General features: G+C 44.7%; 1 protein-coding gene, 1 long non-coding RNA gene and 1 pseudogene across 3 annotated transcripts; 2 read left to right on the forward strand and 1 right to left on the reverse strand.

Moving 5' to 3' along the window:
- Nucleotides 1-863: 863 nt before the first annotated feature.
- LOC131384470 (uncharacterized) lies at nucleotides 864-14945 on the reverse strand. Its single transcript, XR_009215356.1, has 4 exons — nucleotides 14819-14945; nucleotides 11807-11958; nucleotides 10889-10974; nucleotides 864-884 (listed from the first exon to the last, which is right to left on the reverse strand). It is a non-coding gene; the product is annotated as an uncharacterized LOC131384470 (long non-coding RNA).
- LOC116475213 (ETS-related transcription factor Elf-2-like) lies at nucleotides 6671-8148 on the forward strand (annotated as a pseudogene).
- On the forward strand, nucleotides 14931-23779 carry LOC131384469 (nuclear pore-associated protein 1-like). 2 transcript variants are annotated; one of them, XM_058445796.1, is made up of 3 exons: nucleotides 14933-15573; nucleotides 20529-20670; nucleotides 23146-23779. In XM_058445796.1, exons 1-3 carry the CDS (start codon nucleotides 15115-15117, stop codon nucleotides 23229-23231), a joined length of 687 nt encoding a protein of 228 aa, XP_058301779.1. In that variant the 5' UTR covers nucleotides 14933-15114; the 3' UTR covers nucleotides 23232-23779. The 2 variants fall into 2 exon arrangements, with proteins under 2 accessions (XP_058301780.1, XP_058301779.1); XM_058445797.1 differs by lacking the exons at nucleotides 20529-20670; nucleotides 23146-23779 and adding an exon at nucleotides 15670-16163 and having other exon boundaries at nucleotides 14931-15573.
- Nucleotides 23780-26844: the final 3065 nt, after the last annotated feature.

Genomic DNA, 26844 nt, shown 5'->3' on the forward strand with positions numbered 1-26844 from the left:
CCTGTGGCTAGGGACAGGGGAGATGAGGCAAGACGGGGAGGTGGTGTCACAGATTCAAAACTTTGACTAACTATTGCTGCTTTTGAAAATGAAGGCCTACCAAGCCTAAGAACACAGGCAGCATTCAGCAGCCAAGAAGGACCCTGGCCATCAGCTAGCAATGAATCGAGGACTTTGATCCCACCGCAGAAAGGAACTGAATTCTGCCGACAACCTAAATGAGCCTGGAGACAAATTCTCCCCTGGAGCCTCTTGGTAAGGAGCCAGACTGGCTGTCATCTCAATTTTGTACTCAGGAGACTCTAAGCAGAAAACCCAGCCAAGCCGACTGGCCTTCTGACCTACAGAAGTGGGAGGCAATCAACAGGTGGTGTTTGCTGCCTCTAAGTGTGTGCTGATTTGTTCTGGCAGCAAAAGAAAATGAATACCCTAACAGGTGAGATGCAGAAAAAAGAAACAGAGTGGGTCTTCGGATGCCACCTGGAACCTAATACTATGTTTGACATTGGTATTGCATCCAGATTTCAAAACAAGATCCCGGCTGTCCTTCTACATTACTGCCCCAGGAACAGCAGAAAGTAGTCACAGGGAGAATCAACAATTCAATTCTTCTAATGAGGAGCTTAGGAAGAGAGAAGTTTGTGGTTTGCCCGCAGAGGCTTTTCTAGTTAGTAGGGGGACAGAGATTAGGACTCCAAACTCATGACTCTCAGCCTAGGAACCTTCCAGAGACCACTCCAGGAGGGACACATGAAATGTCAGCCCTCCTCACATTTTGCCTGTCTACTCACCTTTCTGTAGACGGCAAAGATGGTTCCAATGGAGGCCAGGCAGTCGATGCTGGAAGATCCATCCAGTGGGTCAAAGCAGACCATGTATTTCTTCTAAATCAGAGAGGGAAGCACCTCCCAGTCAGCACATCTTCCCATTAGCACAATTGCGCTATGTCAGGGCTGTGTGCAGCAGAGAACACCACGTGGAAAAAAGATAAGAGAACACCACGTGGAAAAAAGATAAGAGTTTTTTGATAAGGCATATCCTTATCAAAAAACACCATGACTTATAGAAGGCAGGGTGTGTCAGCTTACATAAAAATACTCCTTTGGGTTTTGTATTGGACAACTCGCCTGTCCAATGTGAAGACGAGAAGATAAAGTCGGTGGGGTCTTGAAAGACCCACATCCCTACAGCCAGCCACTCTGCTGTCACAGGCAGCTCCAGCCATGGAGGGAAGGCCGTGGGTCCTTTATACAGCTGCCTGTGTGCAAGGTCCTGAGAGGGCCCTTAGTGATGGGGACTGGAGCCCCTGGCTCATTAGACACCAGTGACAAAACTTCAAGTGAGATGAGGGTCATTTCTCCCTCCACACAAATTAGTTTTCCCTGACTTTCCAACGAGTATTAGCCTAGTTTCATTCGAGCTTTGTTTCTGTTTTTTTTTTTTTTCCATGCTCAGTCAGAGGCAGACAAAAAAAGTTTGATAATCTATAAACTTAGAAATTCCCCATCATCTCTACAGTAATCTAATGTATCCCATTGTGATCCGATTTAGCCCACTTGTGCATGCTTTCATTCAGCAGATACTTGTTGAGCTTCCAGCATATGCTGGGAACTGTTCAGGGCACTGGGATTTCAGGGGGGCGGCAATACTGGCAGCAAGGCTGATTTCCTGGAACTGACATTCTAGTGTGAGAACAGGCAGCACACAGGTCAGCACACATACAAATAGGTTGTGGTGTGTGCCCTAAAGAAAACCTACGCAGGCTGGAGGGGCTGGAGACCCATGAAGGGGGTCACATTTGATGACAGGCTTGACTAGAATTAAGGAATGAAGACACACAGAGAGACCAAGAGAACAGATTTTTTTTTTTTTTGAGACAGAGTCTCATTCTGTTGCCCAGGATGGAGTGCAGTGGTGTGGTTACAGCTCACTGCAGCCTACAACTTCTGGGCTCAAGCAATCCTCCCACCTCAGCCTCTTGAATAGCTGGGACTACAGGAGCACACCACCATGCCCAGCTAATTTTTCAATTTTTTTATTTTGATTTATGTTGCCCAGGCAGGTCTCAAATTCCTGAGCTCAAGTGATCCTCCTACTTCAGCCTCCCAAAGCACTGGGATTGCAGGCGTTAGCCACCATGCTCATCTTAGAGAGGAGAGTTTTAGGCAGAGAGATTAGCAGGTGTGGAGTATTCAAGAGCTAGCATGAAAACCTGTGTAGTTCAGACCAATGGTAGAAGACAATGGTAGATTAGACAGGAGGGAGAAACAAGGGTCATGTCAACTGAAGTTGAAAGTTTAAAATAATAGGGGTGATGTGGCTTAAATTATGTGAGACAAGTGTAAAAGTGCCTTACACAGTACCTGGCATATAGCAGAGGTTAAATAAATTTGGCTTTACTTTACCTTTTCCATTCTTCCAGCTAATCACAAAGAAATAGCCTCTTATCCCCAATTTCCAATGTGTAAAAGAAGGGCAAATAGCCCAATAGATGCTATTCTATTTGAGAGAGAGGCAGGTCAGTGCTTTGTTTCATAGTTCATTGAAACATCAGGGCCAGTGTGCTTGTCACTCCTAAGGAGTTCAGCCAACTTTTTGGGTCAAATAGAATAGCATCTATTCTGCGATACTATATTGCTGCTGAACATTGGTTGAACCTTTTGACTGCCAGCAAACCTCTCTATAAAAAGCTATTCGTGGACCCGTAGTGAATACGGTCCCTCCCTAGCTATGCCCTGCACTAACCAATTTTACCAACGTGTTGAACAAGAGCACAGGATCCTCGTGATTTCCTTTCTAGAGTAGTCTAACAGCTCATCAGGCATGAAGAAATCTCTGCTGGAAACATAATCCCCTTGCAAAATGTGGGGTGAGGGTGGGGGTGGAAACAAGAAGGGGGGTGAGAGTACGAGGCTGTATTTTACAGCTTTTCCCAGAAACTCTGGTTTTTACTGGACTCCACAAGTTCAAGCCCCAAAAGATGTGTCACTTGTCACTGACAGATAAAGTGAACAGCTGTGAACAGCCGTGAACAACCGCCTACTGAGGTGGTTCCGTACATCACTCTGAACTATTTCCTGAATGAATCACTGTCCTACTGTAGAGTCTTCTTTCAGTAGACAGCTCAAGATTTCCAACTAGAAAAGTGGCAATCCATTGTTTCTAGAAAACAAATGTTAAGAAATAGAGGAAAATCCCAGAAATTAAAGAAAAACAGATTGTTCCTGGCTCAGTAGCATCATCTAATGGCGAGCACGGGCACTGCAGCCCCTGGACGCACCTTCTTGGCGAGGATGATCACGTCCTTTTTCTTTTGTATGAGATGGTGATCATGGGCTGAGCAGATGCCCCAAAGGTGTCTGCCATGCTGTATGCAGGAATGCTGAGGTTTCATGCAAAAGCATATGTTGGGATCACTTGACAGGGTGCATGGAAAGTATCCTAGCAGAGTTTTGCTAACAGAGAACGTGCCCTCTGCTAGTACTCTAGAGTCATAGCCCAGATCCTAGCCTTCGGGTGGAGGTCCCTCTCTATGAACTGCCATCAGATTGTCCTATTGTTCAGAGACTCCTTTCGTCCTTACTACTTTGTCTCAGGCCTGTGAGGATCTCTACCAAGCAGAGCAAGCCCATAAATAAATAGCTTTGTGCTCACCGATGCATCAGTGGCGCTGAAATAACTGTGAAGTGGACACCACTCTCCCGCCCTCTGGCACTTTCAGCTGCTCTGTGTGTCCACACTGTTGTGTGTCCTGAAAGAACTTTGAGATTTGCTGAAAGGTCTCCAGCTGCAATTTCAGACCATGTGGGTAACTCAAATGTCTAACATATAAATATGGCTGAAAGGGGTCGACAGCTGGGCTGGATGGTGGCAGAAGTAGCAGGCCTTCCCTTGGATCTCTTTACAGGGCAGAGATGACTCCTTACAGATGGCACTAGTAATCCCTCTCCCTCCTGATACCCATCTAACAGAAAAGTGCACCCTGCTCATAAGAAAACCCCAGGCCACATTTGTCTTATGTGACCCTGGTCTCTGGCTACAGCTGACTTGACACAAACTAAGACAATCAGATTTTTTTCTTCTGGAACTTGCTGTGAGACACAGAGACACAGTGGATTGGATGACAATGCTGGGATGTAAAGGATGTGTCCTCGAGGCTAGAAAGGCAGTAGGTGCTGGATTTCATGAGAGTCCCCTGAAATATTCCAACAAATTCCCTTTCTGCTTCAGCCAAAATGAATGGGTTTCTGTTACCTACAGCAAAGATGGCCGTGAGTACAACAGATATTACAATTAACATTTTGCAAATGAAGAAAGGGAGACTCAGAGAGGTTAAAATTGTTGCCAAGCTCAGTCTACCCTAGTCAGGATAGCATAGGTTATGCTGCAGAAATAAATAAGCCGGAAACCCCAGTGGCTTAGTACAGCAAAGGTTTGTTTCTCCTTCCCATGCCAGGCTGATAGCAACAGGGTAAGTGGCTCAGGCCTCCAGGCTCCTGCTGAGTCATGACCCTGTCTCTAAAATGCATGGCTTCAGGGGTGGTTCAGAAGGGAAGAGAGAGGATGAAGGATTGAGCACTGGCAGTCAACCTAGATGTAATTCTACCCCCACCCCATTTGACAAAACCCCTGGCCCTCAACTGAAAGCAAGAGAGGCTGGGAAATGTAGTCTTCTTAGGGGCCCAGGAAGAGAAATGGGTGTGGGGAGGCTGATCTCTACCAGCCTCTCACACAGCTGGGACGGGCAGAGGCAGAACCTGGCCTAAGGCCACCCTGACCCCAGCATAAGGCATCTCACCAGCACTGGTGCCGGACGCCTTCTCTGCAGTTCACCAGGACTCCACTCGCCATCACCAGCATCTCCATCCACCTCACTCCAGCTGTGGCTGCCATAAGGAGTCCTTGCACCTCATGGCAGCACCTCAGTGCTTCAGGGACCAAAGGATGCATCTCTTTTTATTTTTCTTTTATTTTTAGTTTTTTAATTTTTGCGGGTACATAATAGGTGTATATATTTATGGAGTACATGAGATGTTTTGATACAGGCATGCAATGCATAATAATCACATCATGAAGAATGTGGTATCCATTCCCTCAAGCATTTATTCTTTCTGTTACAAAAATCCAATTATACTTCTTAAGTTATTTTTAAATGTACAATTACTTTATTTTTGAGTATAGTCACTCTACTGTGCTATCAAATAGTAGGTCTTATTAATTCTTTGTAACTATTTTTTATACCCATTAACTATCCCCACCCACCCCTGCCAATCCCCTCCCACTACCTTTCCCAGCCTCTGGCAACCATTCTTCTGCTCTCTAGACCCATCAGTTCAATTGTTTTGATTTTTAGATCCCATGAATAAGTGAGAAAATACCACGATTGGCTTGCTGTGCCTGGCTTGTTGCACTTAACATAATGACCTCCAGTTCCATCCATATTGTTGCAAATGACAGAACCTCATTACTTTTTATGGCTGAATAGTACTCCATTGTGTATATGCACCACATTTTCTTTACCCTTTCATCTACTGATGGACACTTAGGTTTCCTCCAAATCTTAGTTATTGTGAACAGTGCTGCAGTAAACAGGGGAGTGCAGATTTCTCTTCAATATACTGATTTTATATACCCAGCAGTGGGATCACTGATTTGTACAGTAGCTCTATTTGTAGTTTTATGGGGAACCTCCTAACTGTTCGCCACAGTGGCTTTATTAATTTATATTTCCACCAACGGTGTATGAGAGTTTACTTTTCTCTAGATTTATACTCGTATATACAGAAAATGCTGAAGATTCCACCAAAAAGGCCTGTTAAGATAAATGAATTTAGTAAAGTTGCAGGATAGAAAGACAAAACACAGAAATTGGCAGCACTTGTATACACTAATAATGGACTATCTGAAAAGCAAATGTAGAAAAAAATTCCATAGAAAATAGCCACCAAAAAAAGAGATGCCTAAAAATAAATTTAACCAGGAGCTGAAAGACCTCTGGTTTGAAAAGTATAAAACATTGATGAAAGAAATTAAGCAGATGCAAATAAATGGAAAGATATCCTGCGTTCTTGCATTAGAAAAACTAATATTTTTAAGATGCCAGTCCTAACCAAAGCTATCTATAGATTCAATGGAATTTCTATCAAAATACCAGTGACACGCTTCACAAGGATAGGAAAAACAATCCTAAAACTCACATGGAACCGAAAAAGACCCCAAATAGCCAAAGCAATCTGGAGAAGAAGAAAAAGAAAGTAAGCTCCAAACATCATACCGCCTGACTTCAAAATACACAATACTCTACAAAGTTATAATAACCTAAACAGGATGGCATTAGCATAAAGAAAGACAAATAGACCAAAGGGACAGAACAGAAAGCCCAGAAATAACTCCATGCATCTACAGCCAACTGATTTTTGACAAAGTGCCAAGCACACACATTGCAAACAGAACAGACTCTTCAACAAATGGTGCTTGGAAAATGGGATGTGCACACACAGAATGAAACTGGATTTCTATCCTTCACCAGATAGAAAAATAAACTCAGATGGATTAAAGACATAAATATAAGACCCCAAAATATGAAACTACTAGAGGAAAACAGCAGAAATCCTTTAAGACATTGGCCTGAGCAAGATTATTTTGAACATGACTCCAAAAGAGAATTGAAGCTGCTGAAGCCCTGCTTCCTATGAAATCTCCCACCTACTTGAGGGATTCAAGAAGTCCTGAATTTATCCATGTTGCTATAAGGCCAGATGTCATTACAGAAACTGTAGTGGAGGTGTCAACTGAGGGGTCTGAACCAATGGATACCTCTCCTATTCCTACATCACCAGATAGCCATGAACCAATGAAAAGGAAAAAAATTGGCCGTAAACCAAAGACCCAACAATCACCAGTTTCCAGTGGGTCTCCTGAGTTAGGTATAAAAAAAAACGAGAGAAGGAAAAGGAAACGTAATATATTTGTGGGAGTTTCTTTTAGATCTACTTAAAGATAAAAATATTTGTCCCCAGTATATTAAATGGATTCAGAGAGAAAAAGGCATATTCAGGCTGGTGGATTCAAAGGCTGTCTCCAAGCTTTGGGGAAAGCATAAGAACAAACCAGACATGAACTATGAAACTATGGAATGAGCTTTGAGATTCTATTACCAAAGGGGAATTATTGCAAAGCTACCAAAGCGGAAGTCTTGCAAAGGTTGAAGGACAGAGGCTTGTATATCAGTTTAAAGATATGCCCAAAAACATAGTAGTCATAGACGATGACGAAAGTGAAACTTGTAATGAAAATTTAGCAGGAGCTACTGATAAAAAATCATTGGAATGAGTGCCACTGTCGGCAGAAAGTCTCCTGAAAGCAGCATCCTCTGTTTGTGGTAGAAAAAATTCATCCCCCATAAACTTCTCCAGAGCAGAGAAGGGTGTAGCTAGAGTCGTGAATATCACTTCCCCTGGTCACGATGCTTTATGCAGGTTTCCACCTACCACTGCATCTGTATCAGCAACAGCAGCTCCAAGGACAGTTCGTGTGGCAATGCAAGTACCTGTTATAACGACATCATTGGGTCAGAACATTTCAACTGTGGCAGTTCAGTCAGTTAGTGCAGGTGCACCATTAATAACCAGCACTAATCCAACAACAGCGACCTCTCCAAAGGTAGTCATTCAGATAATCCCTACTATGACAGCTTCTACTGAAAACCAAGAAAAAATCACCATGCAGCCTGTCAAAATTATTACCATTCCAGCTACACAGCTTGCACAGTGTCAGCTGCAGACAAAGTCAATTTAACTGGATCAGGAAGCATTAACATTGTTGGAACACCATTGGCTGTGAAAGCACTTACCCTTGTTTGTTTTAATAGCCCACGGTACAGCTGTAATGAGACTCTCAGTGCCTACTCAGCAGGCATCTGGCCAGATTCCTCCTCGAGTTATCAGTGTGGTCATAAAGGGGCCAGAGGTTAAATCAGAAGCAGTGGCAAGAACGCAAGAACATGATGTGAAAACTTTGCAGCTGAAAGAAGAAAAGCCGGCAGATGGAAATAAGACAGTTACCCACGTAGTGGTTGTCAGTGTACCTTCAGCTATTGCCCCTTCCTGTAACTATGAAAATGATGGACTAGTGACATGTGAGAAATAAAATAGCAGCTCCACCATGGGCTTCAGGCTGTTAGTGGTAGTAGTGACATAAACATTTGCAAGGGAAGTCATGAAGAAAAGTCAAAGAAGACATTAAGACATTTTTAATGCTTATAAGAAAACAATTGGCCAGGCGCGGTGGCTCACAATCCCGGCACTTTGGAAGGCTGAGGCAGGTGGTTCACCTGAGGTCAGGAGTTTGAGACCAGCTTGGCCAACATGGTGAAACCCTATCTCTACTAAAAATACAAAAAATAGCCGGGCATGGTGGCGGGTGCCTGTAATTCCAGCTACTTGGGAGGCTGAGACATGAGAATCACTTGAACCCAGGAGGAGGAGGTTGCAGTGAGCCAAGATCGCGCCATCACACTCCAGCCTGGGCAACAGGAGTGAAACTCTGACTCAAAAAAAAAAAAAAAGAAAAAGAAAAAAAGAGAAAAAGAAAACAATCAAACTTACTGGAAATAAATTACCTATCTCATGTTTCAGTGGGAAATGAACTACATATTAAGATGCTGACAGAAAACTGCCTCTTAGAGAAACAACTGAACCCAGCAATCAAAAGAATTGAAAGGGACCAAGCAGCTCACTATGAGATCAAGTTACACTAAGACTTGGAACACTAACATTCTGTAAGAGGTTATGTAGTTTTCAGTCGGGAGGGGTTGGGATGAGTGATCTCATTGTTACATATAGCAATTTTTGATGCATTTTATATGCATCTCAGCAATTATTACTGTGTTTGCACAATAATCACCTAACTGGTGCTAAGTGAAGACCCTGCTAATAGAGGTATTTTAGAATGTGAATTGAAGAATGGATCCAAAAACTTCAGAAAAAGGATAGCAAAAGAAGATCTAGTGATATATATACACACATATATATACACATATGTATACATATACACATATATGTATATATGTATATATATACACACATATGTGTATATATACACATATATACACATATACGTATATGATATATATACACATATATACACATATACGTATATGATATATATACACATATATACATATATATCATATATAGTGATATATATCACTATATATACAAAGCCCTCAGACTAACTTTTTGTTTTCTTTCTTAAAATAAGCTAATGGCTTGTTTGTGTAAAGCTTTTTTATTAAAAGAAAAAATGTAAAAATCTTGTACCTAGCACAGTATTGTGATAGAATTTACATGTAACATTTTATATGGTAGTTTAAGTCTGTCAGTTTCTTAACTGTGGACAAATTAACAATTGGCTTTGGCTTTTTGCTGTAACATGCCTGTCTCACTCACTCAGCCCTGGCATTTGTGCAGATGTATCAGTTTCAGTTCTACTGTCTCTAGGAAGTTCAGGCTCAGCATGAATTTTTGTCAGGTAGCTCTAATACCTGGAGCTTTTCCTTCTTTCTTTCTTTCTTTCTCTTTCTTTCTTTCTTTCTTTCTTTCTTTCTTTCTTTCTTTCTTTCTTTCTTTCTCTTTCTTTCTTTCTTTCCTTCCTTCTTTCTTTCTCTCTCTCTCCTTCCTTCCTCCCTCCCTCCCTCCCTTCCTTCCTTCCTTCCTTCCTTCCTTCCTTCCTTCCTTCCTTCCTTCCTTCCTTCTTTCCTTCCTTCCTACAAACAGGAAATACTAGATATAGCAATCCCACTATTGGGTGTAGATTCAGATAAAATTAAATCAGTATGCTGAAGAGATATTTGCACTCCCATGATTATTGTAGTACTATTCACAATAGCCAAGAAATGGAATCAACTTAAGTGTCTATCAATGCATACATAGATTGTTACAAATGTGGTATATACACAGAATGGAATCCTATTCAGCCACTAAAAACAATGAAACCCTTTAATTTCCAACAACATGGGTGACCCTGGAAGACATTATATTAAATGAAATAAGCCAGATACAGAAAGACAAATATCACACGAACTTACTTATATGTGGAATCTAAAAGGTTGATCTCATAGAAGTAGAAAATAAAACAGTGGTTGCCAGAGACTGGGGAGGGAGTGGTTAACAGGTACAAAAGTATAATTAGATAGCAGGAATAAGTTCTGGTGGCCTATTGTACAGCAGAGTGGCTGTAGTTTACAATAACGTATATTTCAAAATAACTGAAAGAGAGGCATTTACATGTTATCACTATAAAGAAATGATAAATGTTTCAGGTGATGATATGCTAATTACCCTGAACTGATTATCACACTATGTATACATGTTTTGATATATCACTTTGTATCACATAAATATCTATAAACATTATGTATCAATTAAAATTTTAAAAAGAGCTGGACATGACCTCCTAAATGAAATTAATGATCCAGTAGTGGGTTGCAACTTATATTTTGAGAAACACTGATTAGTGTTATCACAATAATCAAGAAAAGCAGTGAAAGCTAAAAGAATTAAAGAAGTCACCACCAAGCCATGGTGCTGGGAGGTGAGAAAGAAGAGGGAGGACAGCTGCTTTTCATCACACGCTCCTCACTTATTTAACTTGTTGTTATGTGAATTCATTGATTTGATAAAAATGAAAAGTACAACAAAAAAGCTAAGCAAGCAAGAAAGGCCTTTAATTCTTTTCCTGGTTCAAGTGGTTCCTGTTGTGGTTTCCACAGCCCTGATTCAGTTCCCTGGGATAACAGCCTGCCCTTGGGTTAGAGAACCAGCACCTGACCCTCACCTACTGCTGATCTCTTTCAGCAATGATGTATCTCTGTCATATCCAAACTCACCTCCAGCTGGTTCAGGAACATTCATGATGTCAGCATGGAAGCCAGCAGAACAACTTGGAGTGGGTTCTTCAGCTTGTCACCAAAGGCTGGGGGCAGAGAATGAATTATTTCAGGAGGCGGATCCTGCTACCTGGCTGACTTTACTACCCAGGTGAGGAGGGCATGCTGGCCTCATGCCCAGGCCATCTCTCCAGTTGGAGGACAGGGCCACAAACACCTTCAGCATGGCTTTGGGGAGGCCCGGCTCCAATGTGACGGTGCAGTTCCTCACACTATGTTCTCACAGTCTGGGTACAGGTTTTTAATGCTTATGGAGGCTGCAGGCCAGAAAGAACTCAAGGGAGCCCTTGCACAGGGCATCGTGTACCTCCCAGCTTTGGCCTTCTCTCTCCAGCCTTTCCACTGTGTTTTCCTTTTCTGCAACACCCTGCAGCATTCCAGGAAGAAGGTATAAGAGGTGAGGATTCCTCCTGATGCCAGTATTTGATCTGTGCTATGCTTGGACCTGTGTGAGTCCAAGCTTTGTTTTTAAGGGCAGAGCCTAAGTAGAACATGAGGCAATTCTGCAATTGGCACAGTGACGATGAGGGACCATTGTGTCTGTGGCTGTGATTTCAGTGGAGCCCTTCTTTTGCTATTGCTGGGGCAGTTTGCCATTGCTGGAAAACAAGGGGTGCACACAGGGTCACCAGTCAGCCTAGACCACAGTTGAAAGCCACCAAAACCACTGTGTCAGCCATAGGCCAAGGACTGGTGCAAAACCCTTCCTCCTCCTAGACCTTGATGGGAGACAGCATAGAACCCAAGACATCCTGGAGAGACAGGGGCCAGCATCCGGGCTCCACCTGCAAGCTTAGAGCCAGGTGCAAAGGTGGGATTCTGCTGTAGCCGGGAGGGAGAGGAGAGTCAGGACCTCACCTTTTGAGAAAGCTCCTCAGCAGCCCACACTTGAGAGAGTCCATAAGGCTGCTTTTCTTGGAACCTGAGTGGCGAAAAAGCCTGAGCTTGATTCTTGGGTGCAGGTTCTGCATGGGTCAGGGCTGTTAGATGAAGAGTCCTCAATGCGTATCCTGAGCATGGATGAGAAAAAGCCAGTTTGTGACCAAAAAAAAAAAAAAAAAAAAAAAAAAATTCAAGTAACTATTCTCAAAGTTCGTAACCCCTGGTCTGCAATTATTACTAATGTTGTAGATACGTTTATTTCTATCTCTAATAAATTGTTTTAAAACTTCAGATAAAATTGACATGACAAGAAGTCCAAGCTAGAACAATCAGGCAAGAGAAAGAAATAATAGGCAACCAAATAAGAAAAGAAGAAGTCAAACTATATGATTCTATACCTAGAAAATCCTAAGGACTCCACCAAAAGAATCCTGGAACTAATAAATGCTTTTGATATAGTTTAAGGATATAATACAAATGTACAAAATAAGTAGCATTTCTATATAACAATAACAAGCTGAAAACCCAATAAAGCAAGCAATCCCATTTACAATAGTCAAAAACAAATAAATATGTAAGAATACGTCTAACCATGGAGGTAAAAGATCTCTACAAGAACTACAAAACTGCTGAAAGAAATCAGAGATGACACAAACAAATGGAAAAACTTTCCATGCTCATTAATTTGAAGAATCAATATTGATAAAATGGCCATACTGCCCAAAGCGACCTATGGATTCAATACTATTCGTATCAAGCTATCAACATCATTTTTCACAGAACTAGGAAAAACTATTCTAAAATTTATATGGAACTAATAAAGGGCCTGAATAGCTAAAGCAATCCTGAGAAAAAGAACAAAGCCAGGGGCATCATGCTACCGGACTATTCAAATTACACTGAAAGGCTACAGTAACCAAAACAGCATGGTACTGGTACAAAAACAGACATGCAGACCAATGGAACAGAATAGAGAAACCAAGAATAAAGCTGAACACCTACAGCCATATGATCTTCAACAAAGTTGACAAAAATAAGCAAAGAGGAAAGGACTCCCTAGTCAATAAATGTTCCTGAGATATCTGGCTAGCCATATACTGAAGACTGAGACTGGATCCCTACCTTTCACCATATACAAAAAGTAACCACTATGGATTAAAGATTCACATGTAAGACCTCAGAATATAAGAACCCTAGAAGAAAACCTAGAAAACAGCGTTCTGGACATCAGCATTGGCAAAGAATTTATGACTATAACCTCAAAAGCAATTGCAACACATACAAAAATTGACAAGTGGGACCTAATTAAGCAAAAGTGCTTATGCACAGTAAAAGAACTATCAACACAGCAAACAGACAACCTACAGAATGGGAGAAAATATCTGCAAACTAAGCATCTGACAAAGCCCTAATATCCAGAATCTATAAGGAATGTAAACAATTGAACAAGACAAAATTAAAAACCAAATAGCCACATCAAGAAATGGGCAAAAGACATTAACAGACACTTCTCAAAAAAAAGACATACAAGTGGCCAGCAAAAATGAAAAAATTACTAACCACCAGAGTGATGCAACATTACTAATCATTAGAGAAATGCAATTTTTCACACCTTTTCACTTTCAGAACCCAGTAGAGCTATTGAAGCTTTACAGCTCATGGGGCCTCTCTATGACTGGGAACTCTTAAGAGTTTTAACTCTCAGCCTTGCTCACACTGGGCCTCCAGCAATTTGCCAGTTGCACTTTGCTTTCCCCACCCAGTTGCTTGTTCCTGTGGAGGTCTCTACCTGTGGGTTTCTGAGGCTGTAAGTTGTGATTTTTAGTATTACTTTGTCTCTCCAATTATGGGGTCGTGGTTTGCTCCATGACTTCACTTGCCTGAGGGGTCTAAGAAGAATCGTTGATTTTTCATGCATGTTTTCCTTGTCCAGACACCCAAGAGTACGTCCTTCTCTTGGGCATAAGATCTGAAATTATATTTAGGTGCTAATGTGTGGTGAAGAGCGGATCCAACTGGCATGCTCACAATGACCAAACTGTGTTGATCATATTTTAATCCAATACATTGCTCCACTATTAACTTGCAAATAAATGACACATTTGCTTTCTAGACATATTCCAGGAAGGCCAAAGAAACTGGCTTCTTATCAATACGGAATAATTCCCCTGGTGAATTTCTTTTAGGATAGACCAAAGCTGATCTAGAACATAATCTTTACATACTTGGATCCTTCCCACTAGACAAGAAAGAACATCTGAGCTGAAAGGCTCCATTAGAAGAGCAATGTGGGATGGTGCTGTGCTGACAACTGGTAGTCCCTGCCCTACATCTTTGTAGAGGACTGGAGCCCAGAGCATGCCATGGGCAACTTGTATGTTGAAGTGAAGACCTACTTCTAGGTGTGCATGTCCTTATTACAGATATGCCAGGTGCTGAGTACCCCAGGACTACAGGAAAAAATAAGAATAGATGCTGTATCCACAATCAGGAGGCACACAAGCCAGGGCGCCAGCTGTGGAATCGCACAGCCTGGGTTCAAAGCCTGGCTGGGCCATGACCACCTGAATGACCTGCAGAAAGGTCTTAGGTAAATTTGTGAAAAGAAGTGGAGATCCCACCTGCCAGGAAGGGATGTGGTAAGGGGCAGCATCCAGTCAGGTCAGGGCACCCACCGTGTCCTCTCCTTGGAAACCTGCGTAGGGGGGCTGGTGGCCCTAGCGGCCAGGGTGGCCATGTAGAAGGCGGGCCTGGCTCCAGGCGGCATAGAGGCACTGGAGCAGCCCTGGGGGAGCCTGGCAGGATCCGGTGGTCCCGTGCTCGGCTTCCAGCAGGTTCTGGCCCTGTAACCCAGGGCACAGGGCTGGCCAATACAGGGCCACTGGGTGCCAAGGCAGCGCCCAGGCCAGGCGCCAGGCGGGAAGGGCTCTGACATGTCAGCCCGCACACCCCACAGCCCCACAGAGGGACCCATCCGAGGCCACACACCTGCTCCCAGCAGCAGGATGTCCTCAGGTGTTAGAGAGTCCTGCTGGGCCCGGCGGAGGCGGGCGTGGTGGGGGTGGGGCTCTCTCTTTTGCCCTTTGACCCCTCTGGTAGGCGCCGTAGGGCGGGGGTGCTCCCGCGCGCTTCGGCGCGCCCTGGTTCTGTCACCAGCCCCACTGGGACGTCACAAGCGCTCAGCTGCCCAGTGCGCGCCTGGCAAAAGAGAAGTGGGCGACTACGGAGCAGCGTCTCCATTACTGACCGTTTTCTCGCCATTGTACCCACACAAGTTGCTCTAAATGGGCAATTTATTAAGTATATTTTGTCCCTGGTCTCGCCGCAGGCCCCTGCCGGGCCGTCGCCCACAAGCTCCCATAGCCCGTGAGTCCTCTCAGCCTGGCCGGGCTCACCCTGCGGCGCCCACGTCTACCCCGGGCCCTTTCCGGTTCCTCTTTAACCCTCAGCGGAGTCGTGGGCCTTCTCCAGTCAGCTTCTACAGCGCGCCTAGGAGACCGTGTCCTCTCCCGCCAGACACGGGCGCCCCCCTGGGGGTCCTGCCTGCTGTGGGCTTCGGGCTCCCCTCAAGGAAGAAACCCGTGCTGTCTGCTCGCAACTCCATGATGTTGGGACACCCCAGCTCGGTGAGGATCCCTCCTCCCAGAAGCAAGTTCACTCTCCAACTGCCTTCACCACGTGAGCAGGTGGTCCGGGATAGGAAGCTGATTCCGATCCCAGCCAGGCTGCCGAATAAGACCAAGGTGAGGACCCAAGAAAAGCCCAGAGCAGTGATAGAGGAGGGGGGTCAGGTAGAGACCCAGAAGCAGGAGGACAAGAAAAGCCCCATCTCTCCGCAGGACATCCACATCCAGGGCCCTGGAGACCCAGGGAGACCTCAGTTCCTTCAGGTGCAGTCCGGGGCCCCTGGAGGCAAATGTTTATCCCAATTGCTTGACAGAAAATAACTTGACTGACAAGGCCCAGGTGTCTCCAGTGAGTTTCTGCTGGGAGGGTCATGTTGTCCCCAGCTCACACAGCCCAGCTGGAGGCGTCCTTCCCCCTTAAGAAGCCTGACCCATCTCCAACAGTGCTCCTTGATCTGGCCCGGGGCTGCTTCCTGCTGCCAGAGAAGGTGGCCCAGGAAGTGCAGGATAAAGACCACCTGCTCAGCTCCCCAGGCTTGCTGATGTTGGGGAAGAGCCTTCAGCTCTTGCATCAAGGAAATCTTTTCCACCCAGAGCTGCCAGCCACAGGTCCCGCAAAAGAAAATTGTCAGTTACAACTTCTGCTGCTGGCCTCTCCCATGCAATTAATTGATATGGGATAGAGCTGAGTTGCAGTTAGACCTTCCAGGAACAACGTTTACAGTCATATTTGATGAGTTCTGAGCAGAAGTTCTTATTCTGGAGTTTGGGAATTCTCTGGGGGACTCTTGGGTAGACATCAGGGCATCTGTAATAAACCCTCTAAACATGTAATGTGTATGTAACGTGTATGTTTATCTGCATTTTTCTGGGAAGTGTGTTGATAAATTTCATTAGATTCCTTATGGGGTTTATGATCCCAAATCAGATGCTGAAGCTAAAAGTCAGACGCGGGCTGTGGCAAATAAGACACACAGCTGGCTCATGGTGAATGATGGGTGTGAGGCCGGAGGGGGAGGACAGTAAGAATAACCAGTCACATAATTTTGGCCTTCTCCTTCAAACCTACCACAGCCTGGAGGCTCACTCAAGGGAAATGGAGCTGGTTTCTCTTCCCCTACCCACCACACAGACTTGCCAAGGAGCAGCAGTGCAGTAGCCAAACAGCAGGCGTGAGACGAAAGAGCTCCTCCTCCCCCTTCTGCCTCTCACAGACTCAGTGACATCCATTATTCCCCATCTCTTCTTTTCACGTACTTCAACTGAAGGGGCGGCCTGTCCCTCCACAACCTGTGGGTGTTTCTCGTCAAGTGGGATGAGAAACTGAGAAAAGAAACAAGACACAGATACAAGTATAGAGAAAGAAAAGTGGGCCCAGCAGACCGGCGCTCAGCATATGGAGGACCCGCGCCGGCACTGGTCTCTGAGTTCCCTCAGTATTTATTGATCATTATCTCTACCATCTTGGAGAGGGGGATGTGGCAGGACTATAGGGTAATGATGGGGAGAGGGTCAGCAGGAAAACTTGTGAGCAAAGATCTGTGTGTCATAAATAAGTCTAAGGAAAGGTGCTCTGCCTTGATGTGCACATAGGCCAGATTTATGTTTGACTTTACACAACTCGGTGCATTAAGGAGCAGTATTGCCGCCAGCATGTCTCACCTCAGCCATAAGGCGGTTTTCTCCTATCTCAGTAAATAGAACGTACGATTGGGTTTTACACCGAGACATTCCATTCCCAGGGACGAGCAGGAGACAGATGCCTTCCTCTTATCTCAACTGCAAAGAGGCCTTCCTCTTTTACTAATCCTCCTCAGCACACACCCTTTACGGGTGTCAGGCTGGGGGACAGTCAGGTCTTTCCCTTCCCACAAGGCCATATCTCAGGCTATCTTATGGTGAGAAACCCTGGACAATAGCTGGCTTTCCTAGGCGGAGGTCCCTGGCAGTGTATCGTGTCCCTGGGTACGCGAGATTAGAGAATGGTGATGACTTTTACCAAGCACACTGCCTTTAAGCACTTTTTTAACAAAGCACATCCTGCACAGCCCTAAATCCATTAAACCTTGAGTCAACACAGCACATGTCTCTGCAAGCACAGGGTTGGGGCTAGGGTTACAGATTAACAGCATCTCAAGAGAGAAGAATTTCTCTTAGTACAGAACAAAATGGAGGCTCTTATGTCTACTTCTTTCTACATAGACACAGTAATAGTCTGATCTCTCTTTCTTTTCCCCACATCAACTTCTCTTTCAGCCTCAGCCCTTCAACTCAACGATCTCCCATTTGATTAGAAATTCATCCAAAGTCCCCATATCAGACTCTAGTTCCATCCTGGGATCCCCCACTGCCACATTTGGTAGAGGTGTGGAGGTGTACACATCCACCACCTCCACATCACCACCTCCCCCCATTCTTCTGCCCACTGCTCCCTGACTACCATCCCATTACTCCAGTGGAATACGCTTCCCCCAAGGTCACCAATGCCCCCAAGTCACCATAGCCTATGGACACTATACTTAACTTCTAAGCAGCACTATCTACTATTGACTATGAGCTCCTTCTTGAAACACCATCTCTGGTTCCTGGAGAAGGGGTGAGTTGAGCTGGCAAGGAGCATCCCAATCTTGCCATGGGCATCTGGAACCCTGGCAGAAGAAGGCCCCTCAACCACCATGGACACTTGAGTTGGCAGGGAAAGCTGCTTAGAGAAGGGGTAGGGGCAGAACTCCAGCCAGTGTGCAGCTCAGAGAGTTTGTTGCAGGAGCTTCTCTAGTGGAGTATGGCCAGGGACACCCATCCCCTGAGGTTCAACTTGCTCCTATAAGAGACTTAAGCCCTAGGAGAACTGTGGGACCTGAACTCTGCGGGGTGGTCCATGAGACAGGGCCAGTCAGACCTGAGCACCCCTCAGTCTCCTGGTCTCTCCTGGGGCCCCAGCCTGGCCACGCCTGCTTGCAATGCAGCCTTGGGTTCCCACAGAGGGTACCTCCTAGGGCCCCACATCATAGCTCCTGTGCTGGCAGACCATACCTGACCAGCAGAGAGCTCCAGCAGAGTAGCCCCACAGACATACACCAGCCTGCTAATGCCCTCCCCCCATTGCAGCCTCCCCTGTGCTGCTTTGCCTGCATACACTTGCCCACAGCCACCCCCCATATGGCTTTGCCAGAGCATGTGTGTATGGGTAGACCTTGCCCCAACTAATGCCCCACCCGTGCGCCAAGCTACCACCAGCCTGAAACTAGGCATGGAGAATAATGGACACATGTCCACCCTGAGTGGTCACTGCCACCCAGAGGAACACACACAGAGGACACACACACTCCTGCACCCACCAGCACCCCACCCACATGCTAACACCATCACCAGTGTAAATACATGTAAGACGCCAGCTGGAGTGCCCTTCCTCCTGACACCATGCTGCCTCTGCCACTGCTGTGAACACATGCACAGAGGCCGGCAACCCAGCACCCACTAGCACCCCACCACAGTGGACAAGCATGCACCCCACCACGGCACCACTGCCACTGCTGCTGGCACATGCAAACGAGGACAGATTCCACTGCCACCATCCTATGAAGCACTTTGGCTGACACTACCCATACAAGTGTTGTGACCTGCTATCTGGGAGAACCTCCATACCCCCAGCACAGTGGATTCCTAACGTCAAGGAGACAGGGAATAAAGTCAGCCCAGTAGAAGTCCAGAATTAGAGCATGCAGTCCAGAAGTTGGGAGCTGAGCTTTGACCCCCTAAAACCTTCCAGAAACAAAGCCAGTCCACTGGACCCAACTTGTACCACAATCAAACCCCCAAGGTTATCAAATAGGATAAAAGAAAAAAAAAAAAACCCATCCAAAGGAGAGAACTTCAAAGACTGAAGGAACATCAGCCCACACAGATGAGAATGAATGCAAGAAAGCTGACAACTCAGAAAGCCTGTGTGCCTTCTTTCCGCCAGATGACTGCATCACCTCTCCAGCAAGGGTTCTGAACTGGGCTGAGATGACTGAAATGACAGAAATAGAATTCAGAATACAAACAGGAATGAAAATCATCGATATTAAGGAGAATGTTGAAACCTAATCCAAGGATGCTAAGAATCACAATGAAACAATACAGGAGCTGACAGGCTAAATAGCCAGTATGAAAAAGAATGTAATCAACCTGATAGAGCTGAAAAACACACTACGGGAATTTCATAATGCAATCGCAAGTATTAATAGCACAATAGATGAAGCTGAGGAAAGAATCTTAGAGCTTGAAGACTGGCTTTCTGAAATAAGACAGTCAGACAAGAATAAAGAAAAAAAGAATAAAAAGGAATGAAAAAAAAACCTCTGAGAAATATGAGATTATGTAAAAAGACCCAATCTATGACTCATTGGTGTCTCTGAAAGAGATGGAGAGAATGGAAACAACTTGGAAAACATATTTCAGGTTATCACCCATGAGAACTTCACCAACTCAGCTAGAGAGGCCAATAGAAAATTCGGGAAATGCAGGGAACCCTAGTAAGATACTTCACCAGAAGATCATCCACAAGACACATAATCATCAGATTCTCCAAGCTTGAAATGAAAGAAAAAATGTTAAAAGCAGCTAGAGAGAAGGGTCAAGTCACCTACAAAGTGAAGCCCATCAAACTAACAATGGACCTCTCAGCAGAGGTCCATATCCCATGAGTCATAGGGAATGATCAACATTCTTAAAGGAAACTCCAACCAAGACTTTCATATCTAGCCAAACTAAGCTTCATCGGCAAAGAATAAGATCCTTTGCAGAAAAGCAAATACTGAGGGAATTCATTACCCCCTAGACCTGTTATCTCTAGGAACACTGATTTTATAGATCACATCTGGCATTGCACCAGGTGGAATTTGTGAAAAATGTACGGAACTATTACTGCTAATTAGGCAAGCCTAATGCTCTAACAATTGTCAAAAACAAAAATAAGAACACAAAATACCAAACCCCTGAAGCAGTGTTTTCTCATTCATTTCCTCCCTCCATCCCCCTTCCAGCAGATTCCTGAAAACGGCCTGATACATATTCCTCTTCCCTTCCAGATACAGAATTGTGTGTTCTTCATCTGGGCTTTTGCCCTGCCCATACCGAGCAGGCACACAGCCCATAAAGCAGGAAAAGGAACCAAGGTGAAGGAGGCAGAAACTCCGCAGCCAGCAAGGAGGCGGCGCTATCTCCCGGCAGGTTAGGCAGCCCTAAGCCCTGCAACCCCAGTGTGTGGGAGGTGAGGGTTCTTCCCTATTTGATTGCTTCCAAGCAGGGTCATGCTGTGGTTAAGGGTATGGGTTGGCAGCCAAAATGCTTGGGCTTGAATCCTGGCTCAGTCACTTGGATAAGTAATTGAACCCCTCTGTGCCTTATTTTCCCCATCTGTACCTGCCTCCAAGAGTTGTTACTAGAATAAAGGAGTTAATACATGTAAAACACTGTTTTAAACAGGGCTTACCACATATTAATCACCCAGTAAATGTTAACTACTATTATTATTAAGTCCAACCCATAATTATAATGAAGATCATTATATTATACTGTCCTCTAGTGCATCCCTTGAAACCACACTACAGGCAAGAAATTACCAAGTCTTCAGGTATTTTAGTTACTTAGCACTTAATTGGATCCAAGATGAAACACCTTGGCCTGACTTAACAGTGAAGACTAAGGTGAGGATCCACAATTCTATTTTACCAGAAATCCTACTTCTAGGAATACCTTCTAAGGGAATTTTCAGATCAGCAAAGATGAGGTACAAAGGGGCTCACTGCAATATTTTTTTATGGAGTGAAAAGCTGGACACAGACTAAGTGTGGAACAACCTGAGAATGATTAAATACGTTATGGTACAGCAATGTGCTTTTGAAGAAGTTTTAATAACTAGGAAATACTCATGAAGTAGATGTAAGTAGAAATGCAGGTTTAAAAACTGTATTTATAATTGGATTACATATGATAACTATGTAAGCACATTTGCAAGAAAACAAAACCTAGAGAGATGTATGATGATGTTCACAGCGGGGTTACTGAGAGTGAAGAAACTTACACATGGTTTTTGTTTACATTTTATTTTTTTGACGCCTTCCACGTGTTACACACGAACAAACACAATTTTTATATTTGGAGAAAACGTTAAGTCATGAAACCAAAACATTTAAATACAGAAAGAATCTTTCGGAAGACACACAGAGAACTACCAGGAACTAGAGATAGAACTTACATCCCTAAATTCCTAGTTTTTAAGCCCAGAATGACTCCACATAACAGACGGAGGTGTTGCTATTCTTCAACTTACCTTTGCTCTGGAAAGGAAAGCTGTGAGAAATCTCTCAGTTAAGGATAGATAGATAGATAGATAGATAGATAGATAGATAGATAGATAGATAGATAGATGATAGATAGATAGGAAGAAGGATGGATAGATAGGAAGGAGGATGGATAGATAGATAGATAGATGATAGATGGATAGGAAGGAGGATGGATAGATAGACAGGTAGATAGATAGAAAGGAAGATGGATAGATAGACAGGAGGGAGGGAGGGATGAAGGGATATAAGAATGGATGGATGGATGGATGGATGGATGGATGGATGGATGGATGGATAGCTATAGATGGGCATAACTTGGGGGAGGAGAGCAAGAGCCTCTGAAGGTGCAGGATACAATTTGGCCTTGACTAATCACGGCCATTCATTTTCACAACACTGGGGAGATGTTGGCTCCTTGGCCCACATATGCTTATTAAGAGAGTGTTCTGAGAAAGCCACAGTTTTAGCAGACAAAGCCCAGGAAAGTTTCACCAGAGAGTTCTCCACTACAGCAATGCTCTGCTCATTCCTCTCATTAATTTAATAAACAAGGGAATTTTGCAAGAGTTTTAATGGAATATAACTACAGCCCTGATTTGGCTCCTTCTGGCTTCTTTTTGTTTTCTAATATTAAAAAACCTTTGAAGGGCATCTGTTTTTCTTGAGCAAATAACATAAAAAAGACCCTGCCTTGGCAGGGTTGAATTCCCAGGACCTTGGGTTTAGGGTTGGACTAAAGGGCTGGTATAAACCCTTACAAAAGTGTCTTGAGCTCAATGGAGCTTATGTTGAGAAATAAATTTTGTATTTTTAATTTTATCTTTTAATTTCATTTTTTTCCATGAACTTTTTGAAGTTTTCTTGTGTAATTATTCCTTCGAAAAGCAAATGCAACTGAGTGAGTGAATCTATAGGTTGGAGCTTAGATTAAACAAATGACTTAAGAAAGGTTCTGGCCTGAGCTCTGAATTTTGCAAGTGTGATCCCTAACTTTTGTTACAAACAATTTCTCCTGGAACAACTTAAATGTAAAGGGAAGTATTATCTTTAGAAGGTAAATTTTAGCTATAAAAGATACTGATTGCTTATGAAGAAAAGCAGAGTTTGCCATTCTCATACTGACCAGAGCTATGAACAGTGGCTCCAACCTCTTTCAGCAAGGCCCCCTGAAGCCACCACCCAAACAGGACCCCATGGAGACAACATTCTCCCTCCGACCTACCTGGGTTTCTTCACTCACCTCAGGGAATTTCTTTTTCTGCACATATTCAGTGGCAGCCCTGTCAAAATACTTAGCATTGCCCTCATTCAGGCTATAAATCTTTCCTTTCTTACTAATCTTGACGTCTTTTTCCACCAGTACAAATTCACCAAGAGCCTAGAGAGATGAAGAGAGACGCCAGAAAGAAGAGAGATCCCAGGAAACAGAAGCCCACAGAATCATGAGAAGATGAGGGACCTGCTGGCAGAGCTGGGGCTTAGCTGTGGTCACTCTGGAGCCTGCCCTGTGGTGTTTTTATGAGTGGTGGAAAGAACAGTGATAATATGGAGCCCACAAAGGAAGCTCAAGCAGTAACATAGCAAGAGGGAAGACAATTCAAAGGGAAGAGGCCCATGGTCTTCTTTCTTTTTCTTTGTGATTTCTACGTCAGGGAGGCTCCTTATTTATAAAGAACATGACTGTGTTTATCTCCCAAGTTCTCACCCCCAGATTAATGTTTTCAGAAAGACTTGGGCCGTCAACAGTTAGAGGAGAAGTTGCACTGATGTGTGAGGGATGCATTTTGACAATTTGCGGCCCAGTTATTTTGTTTATGTTAATGATTCAATCTCAGAAACCATTAAACGTTTCTGGTATCCCAACTACTCTTATCTGGGGAAAAGAGGAGGTTCTTTCCATTGGAAACTGTGTTCACCTGGCATAAGGAAAAAGTTGGTAAAATCTAAAGGAATCCTCAGACTTATTAATAAAATTGTGCCCAGTCCCTCTTATAGCCACCGTTGTCAATACCTGCAGGGCATCCCTCAGACACCCCTTTATCTAATTCTGGTGACATCACTCACTAAAAATGTGATCAGCTCGCAACAGACACCACCTTAAATGCTGATGTCTCTCCAAGTCACTAGGGGTAAAGTCGGGGCCTGGAAACCAGATTCATTTTGATTAATGTTCAAGATTTTGAGAAAGTGAGAAACTCCAAAATGACAGCTTACAGCTAACAGCTAGCCCAGAGGTTCCCAAGGAACATCAGAGATATTCCCAGAATATAAAGAAGGAAGGCCATGCTGTCCATGTCTGAAATAAGACGGTGACTAGGAGACTCAACAACTACACATTCCTCTCTTCTGCTAACAAGACTGACAACTGCTTCTTTACCAACGACTTCACTTTAATCTCCCTAGCTCCTAACTAAAAATTATTAAGATAACTAATCATTAATTGCACTCACTTCCAGGCAATATCCAATCCAGACTGACCCTCTGTTCCTCAAACCCTCTTTAGAATCACCAAGAAAATCCCCCTGCCCAGTAAATCGAACTTCTTTTTATTACAGGCATGCACGTGAAGGTTTTTGTCTCATGAGCTTTAACTTGCTGTGGGCATCTGTTGCTTTGGAGCAGACCAGCCTTGAGTTCCACTTCTGAAAAGTGCCCTGACATCCCTTAAAGAGTGGGATGTCAGTCTAGAAAGATCCGTATCTGGGCCTCTTCTAGACCAAGGCCAGGCACATGCCTTAGCTTAAAAATTAGATACCCCTCCATGGGATTTGAAACCTGAGAGAGAGGCACAGCACTGGAGTTGGTGTCCAGGACAGAGTGGCCGTGTTGCAGGACTACTGCCGTGCTTTCTGCTTCCTGGTGCTCTAGCCTTGCCCGTTCCTAGCCAAGGTCCTCTGCTTTCCCAATGAAACGAGAAAAGTTCCCTTATCTCCCTCGCAGGGCATGGGATGGGGGTGTGGCTTGCTGTTTCCGAGCCCCGCCGCTCAAACCTCTAGGGGGAGCATGCAGACAGGCAGGCTGTGAGGCTCCGACCCCATGGCAGAATCTAGGTGTGCATGTTTACAGCTGAAGCCCCAGTGGGTGTGTGTTCCAGAGTGCTCTTTCAGTTTAGCCATCCGTCCATAGGCGGCTTGCGTTAGTCAGCTCAATCATATGCCCTGCCTTATCTTCCGCCATCCACAGGTCAATGGCCTGATGGCAGATGCCCGTGTGTTCTTCCACGGGCGTGTTCCTCTTGAAGTCCAGCCGCTTGTGTGCTTGCCCGCCAGGGTCTCGTGGTTTTTATAGGCACAGGATGGGGGCGTGACAGGCCAGGGTGGTCTTGGGAAATACAACATTTGGGCACTGAAACACAAATGCCTGTCCTAACCTAGGTCCATGAGCACAGGCCCGGGGGTGGAGCCCTCGCCAAGGACCCTGCCCTTTTCCCCCCGCACTTCCCTGCCTCCTTCTCGTATCACCATCAATGCAGTAACTAACTCCTTTCACTTAATTGATCTGGGGTCGATTTTGCTCTTGCTTTTCAGCAAAGAGGGTGGAGATGCACAGCTGTCATTTAAACAGTGGCACTCACTCTCCACCTGAACAGAGGAGCTCATTCTGCATCAGGGTGGGTGAAAACGCCTTGGGTTCATCCACTCCTGGGTCTGGGGCAGAGACTCTCAGGCCCCTGGAATGTTGTTTCCACAATTTTACTAACCTGGAAAATATGCCCCTTTGTTCTGGTTGTGTGGTCACCAACAACCGCTGATCTTTTTTTTTTTTTTTTTTTTTTTTTTGAGACGGAGTCTTGCTCTGTCGCCCAGGTTGGAGTGCAGTGGCGCAATCTTGGCTCACTGCAAGCTCTGCCTCCCGGGTTCACGCCATTCTCCTGCCTCAGCCTCTCTGAGTAGCTGGGACTACAGGCGCCCGCCACCATGCCCGGCTAATTTTTTATATTTTTAGTAGAGACGGGTTTCACCGTGGTCTCGATCTCCTGACCTCGTGATCCGCTCGCCTCGGCCTCCCAAAGTGCTGGGATTACAAGCGTGAGCCACCGCACCTGGCCAACCGCTGATTTTTAATATGAGCTCTCATACACTCTGATAAGAGGGTCCCTGATGATCAGGCACCAGATCCTTGTCACTGAGAAACAAAGGCTCCTATTTGTAAATGAATGCTTTGACATTGAGCTTTATCCCACAATGGGGAGTTGGTTAACAGGAGGTGGTCTCTCTGTGCCTGAACAATATGCGTGTTCTGGCAAGATCAAATCATCAGGTCTGCAAATCCACAGACCTCACAGGCTGAGTTTGACCCACCAGGGATTGCTGCCTCCATCACTGCTGACTGCCCTCCACGGCATTTCTATCTGTGACAACTGCCACAAGCTATCTCCACTGGACGTCAACATCCCAAACAGGCACTAAGCTTTGTGCACTGGGTCTTTGCTCAAATGTCCTTTATAGTAGGGTGATGTGATCCAAAGGGGTTTCAGGATAATACACAGAAATCAGGAAAGATTATGCTATGGTTCATCTCTTCCTTCTGTCATGCTGACAAGCTCTCCTGCCCACCTATGTCCAGACTGGGCCCTGCTGTCATGATTGAGGGCAGAAAGCAGAGGCTCTGTCTGTGCCTGGGAACCCTTGAGTTGAGTACCTGAGTCAAAGCACCTCCCATTGCCTTTAGAACTGCTCAGAATGTTCTTGGAGATATTTTACTTGTACTCAAGAGCAGTTGTTTTTGAAATTCAATCTGGTTTAGTAGTTAAAGCACCGATTGCCAGAGTGTGACTCCTGACACCACCAGTCACTAGCTGGACCTCAGGCAAGTTACTCACCCTCTATGTGCCTCACTTTCCCCATCTGAAAATAGGAATAATAGTAGGACCTACCTCACAGAGCTGCTGTGATGTTTAAGTGCATTAATAGATGTAAATTCCCTAGGACAGGTACCTACATTCCTACAACTTATTAAGAATTATGTTAGCTGTTACTCTACAGCAACTGTAGAAAGGGCAATTTATTGAGAGTAATATGTGTAAGCCATAGAACTTCTGAAGGTTTGCCGGCTTCTC

The sequence above is a fragment of the Hylobates moloch genome, unplaced genomic scaffold (assembly GCF_009828535.3).
Source record: "Hylobates moloch isolate HMO894 unplaced genomic scaffold, HMol_V3 SCAFFOLD_10, whole genome shotgun sequence".
Taxonomy (NCBI): domain Eukaryota; kingdom Metazoa; phylum Chordata; class Mammalia; order Primates; family Hylobatidae; genus Hylobates; species Hylobates moloch.

Coding starts and splice junctions, on each gene's coding strand:
- LOC131384469 (XM_058445796.1), top strand. CDS start 15,115: ATGGGCAATTTATTAAGTATATTTTGTCCCTGGTCTCGCCGCAGGCCC. Junction 15,574..20,528: donor GGCTGCCGAATAAGACCAAG/GTGAGGACCCAA, acceptor CTTCCCTTCCAG/ATACAGAATTGTGTGTTCTT. Junction 20,671..23,145: donor GCGGCGCTATCTCCCGGCAG/GTTAGGCAGCCC, acceptor TTTTTCCACCAG/TACAAATTCACCAAGAGCCT.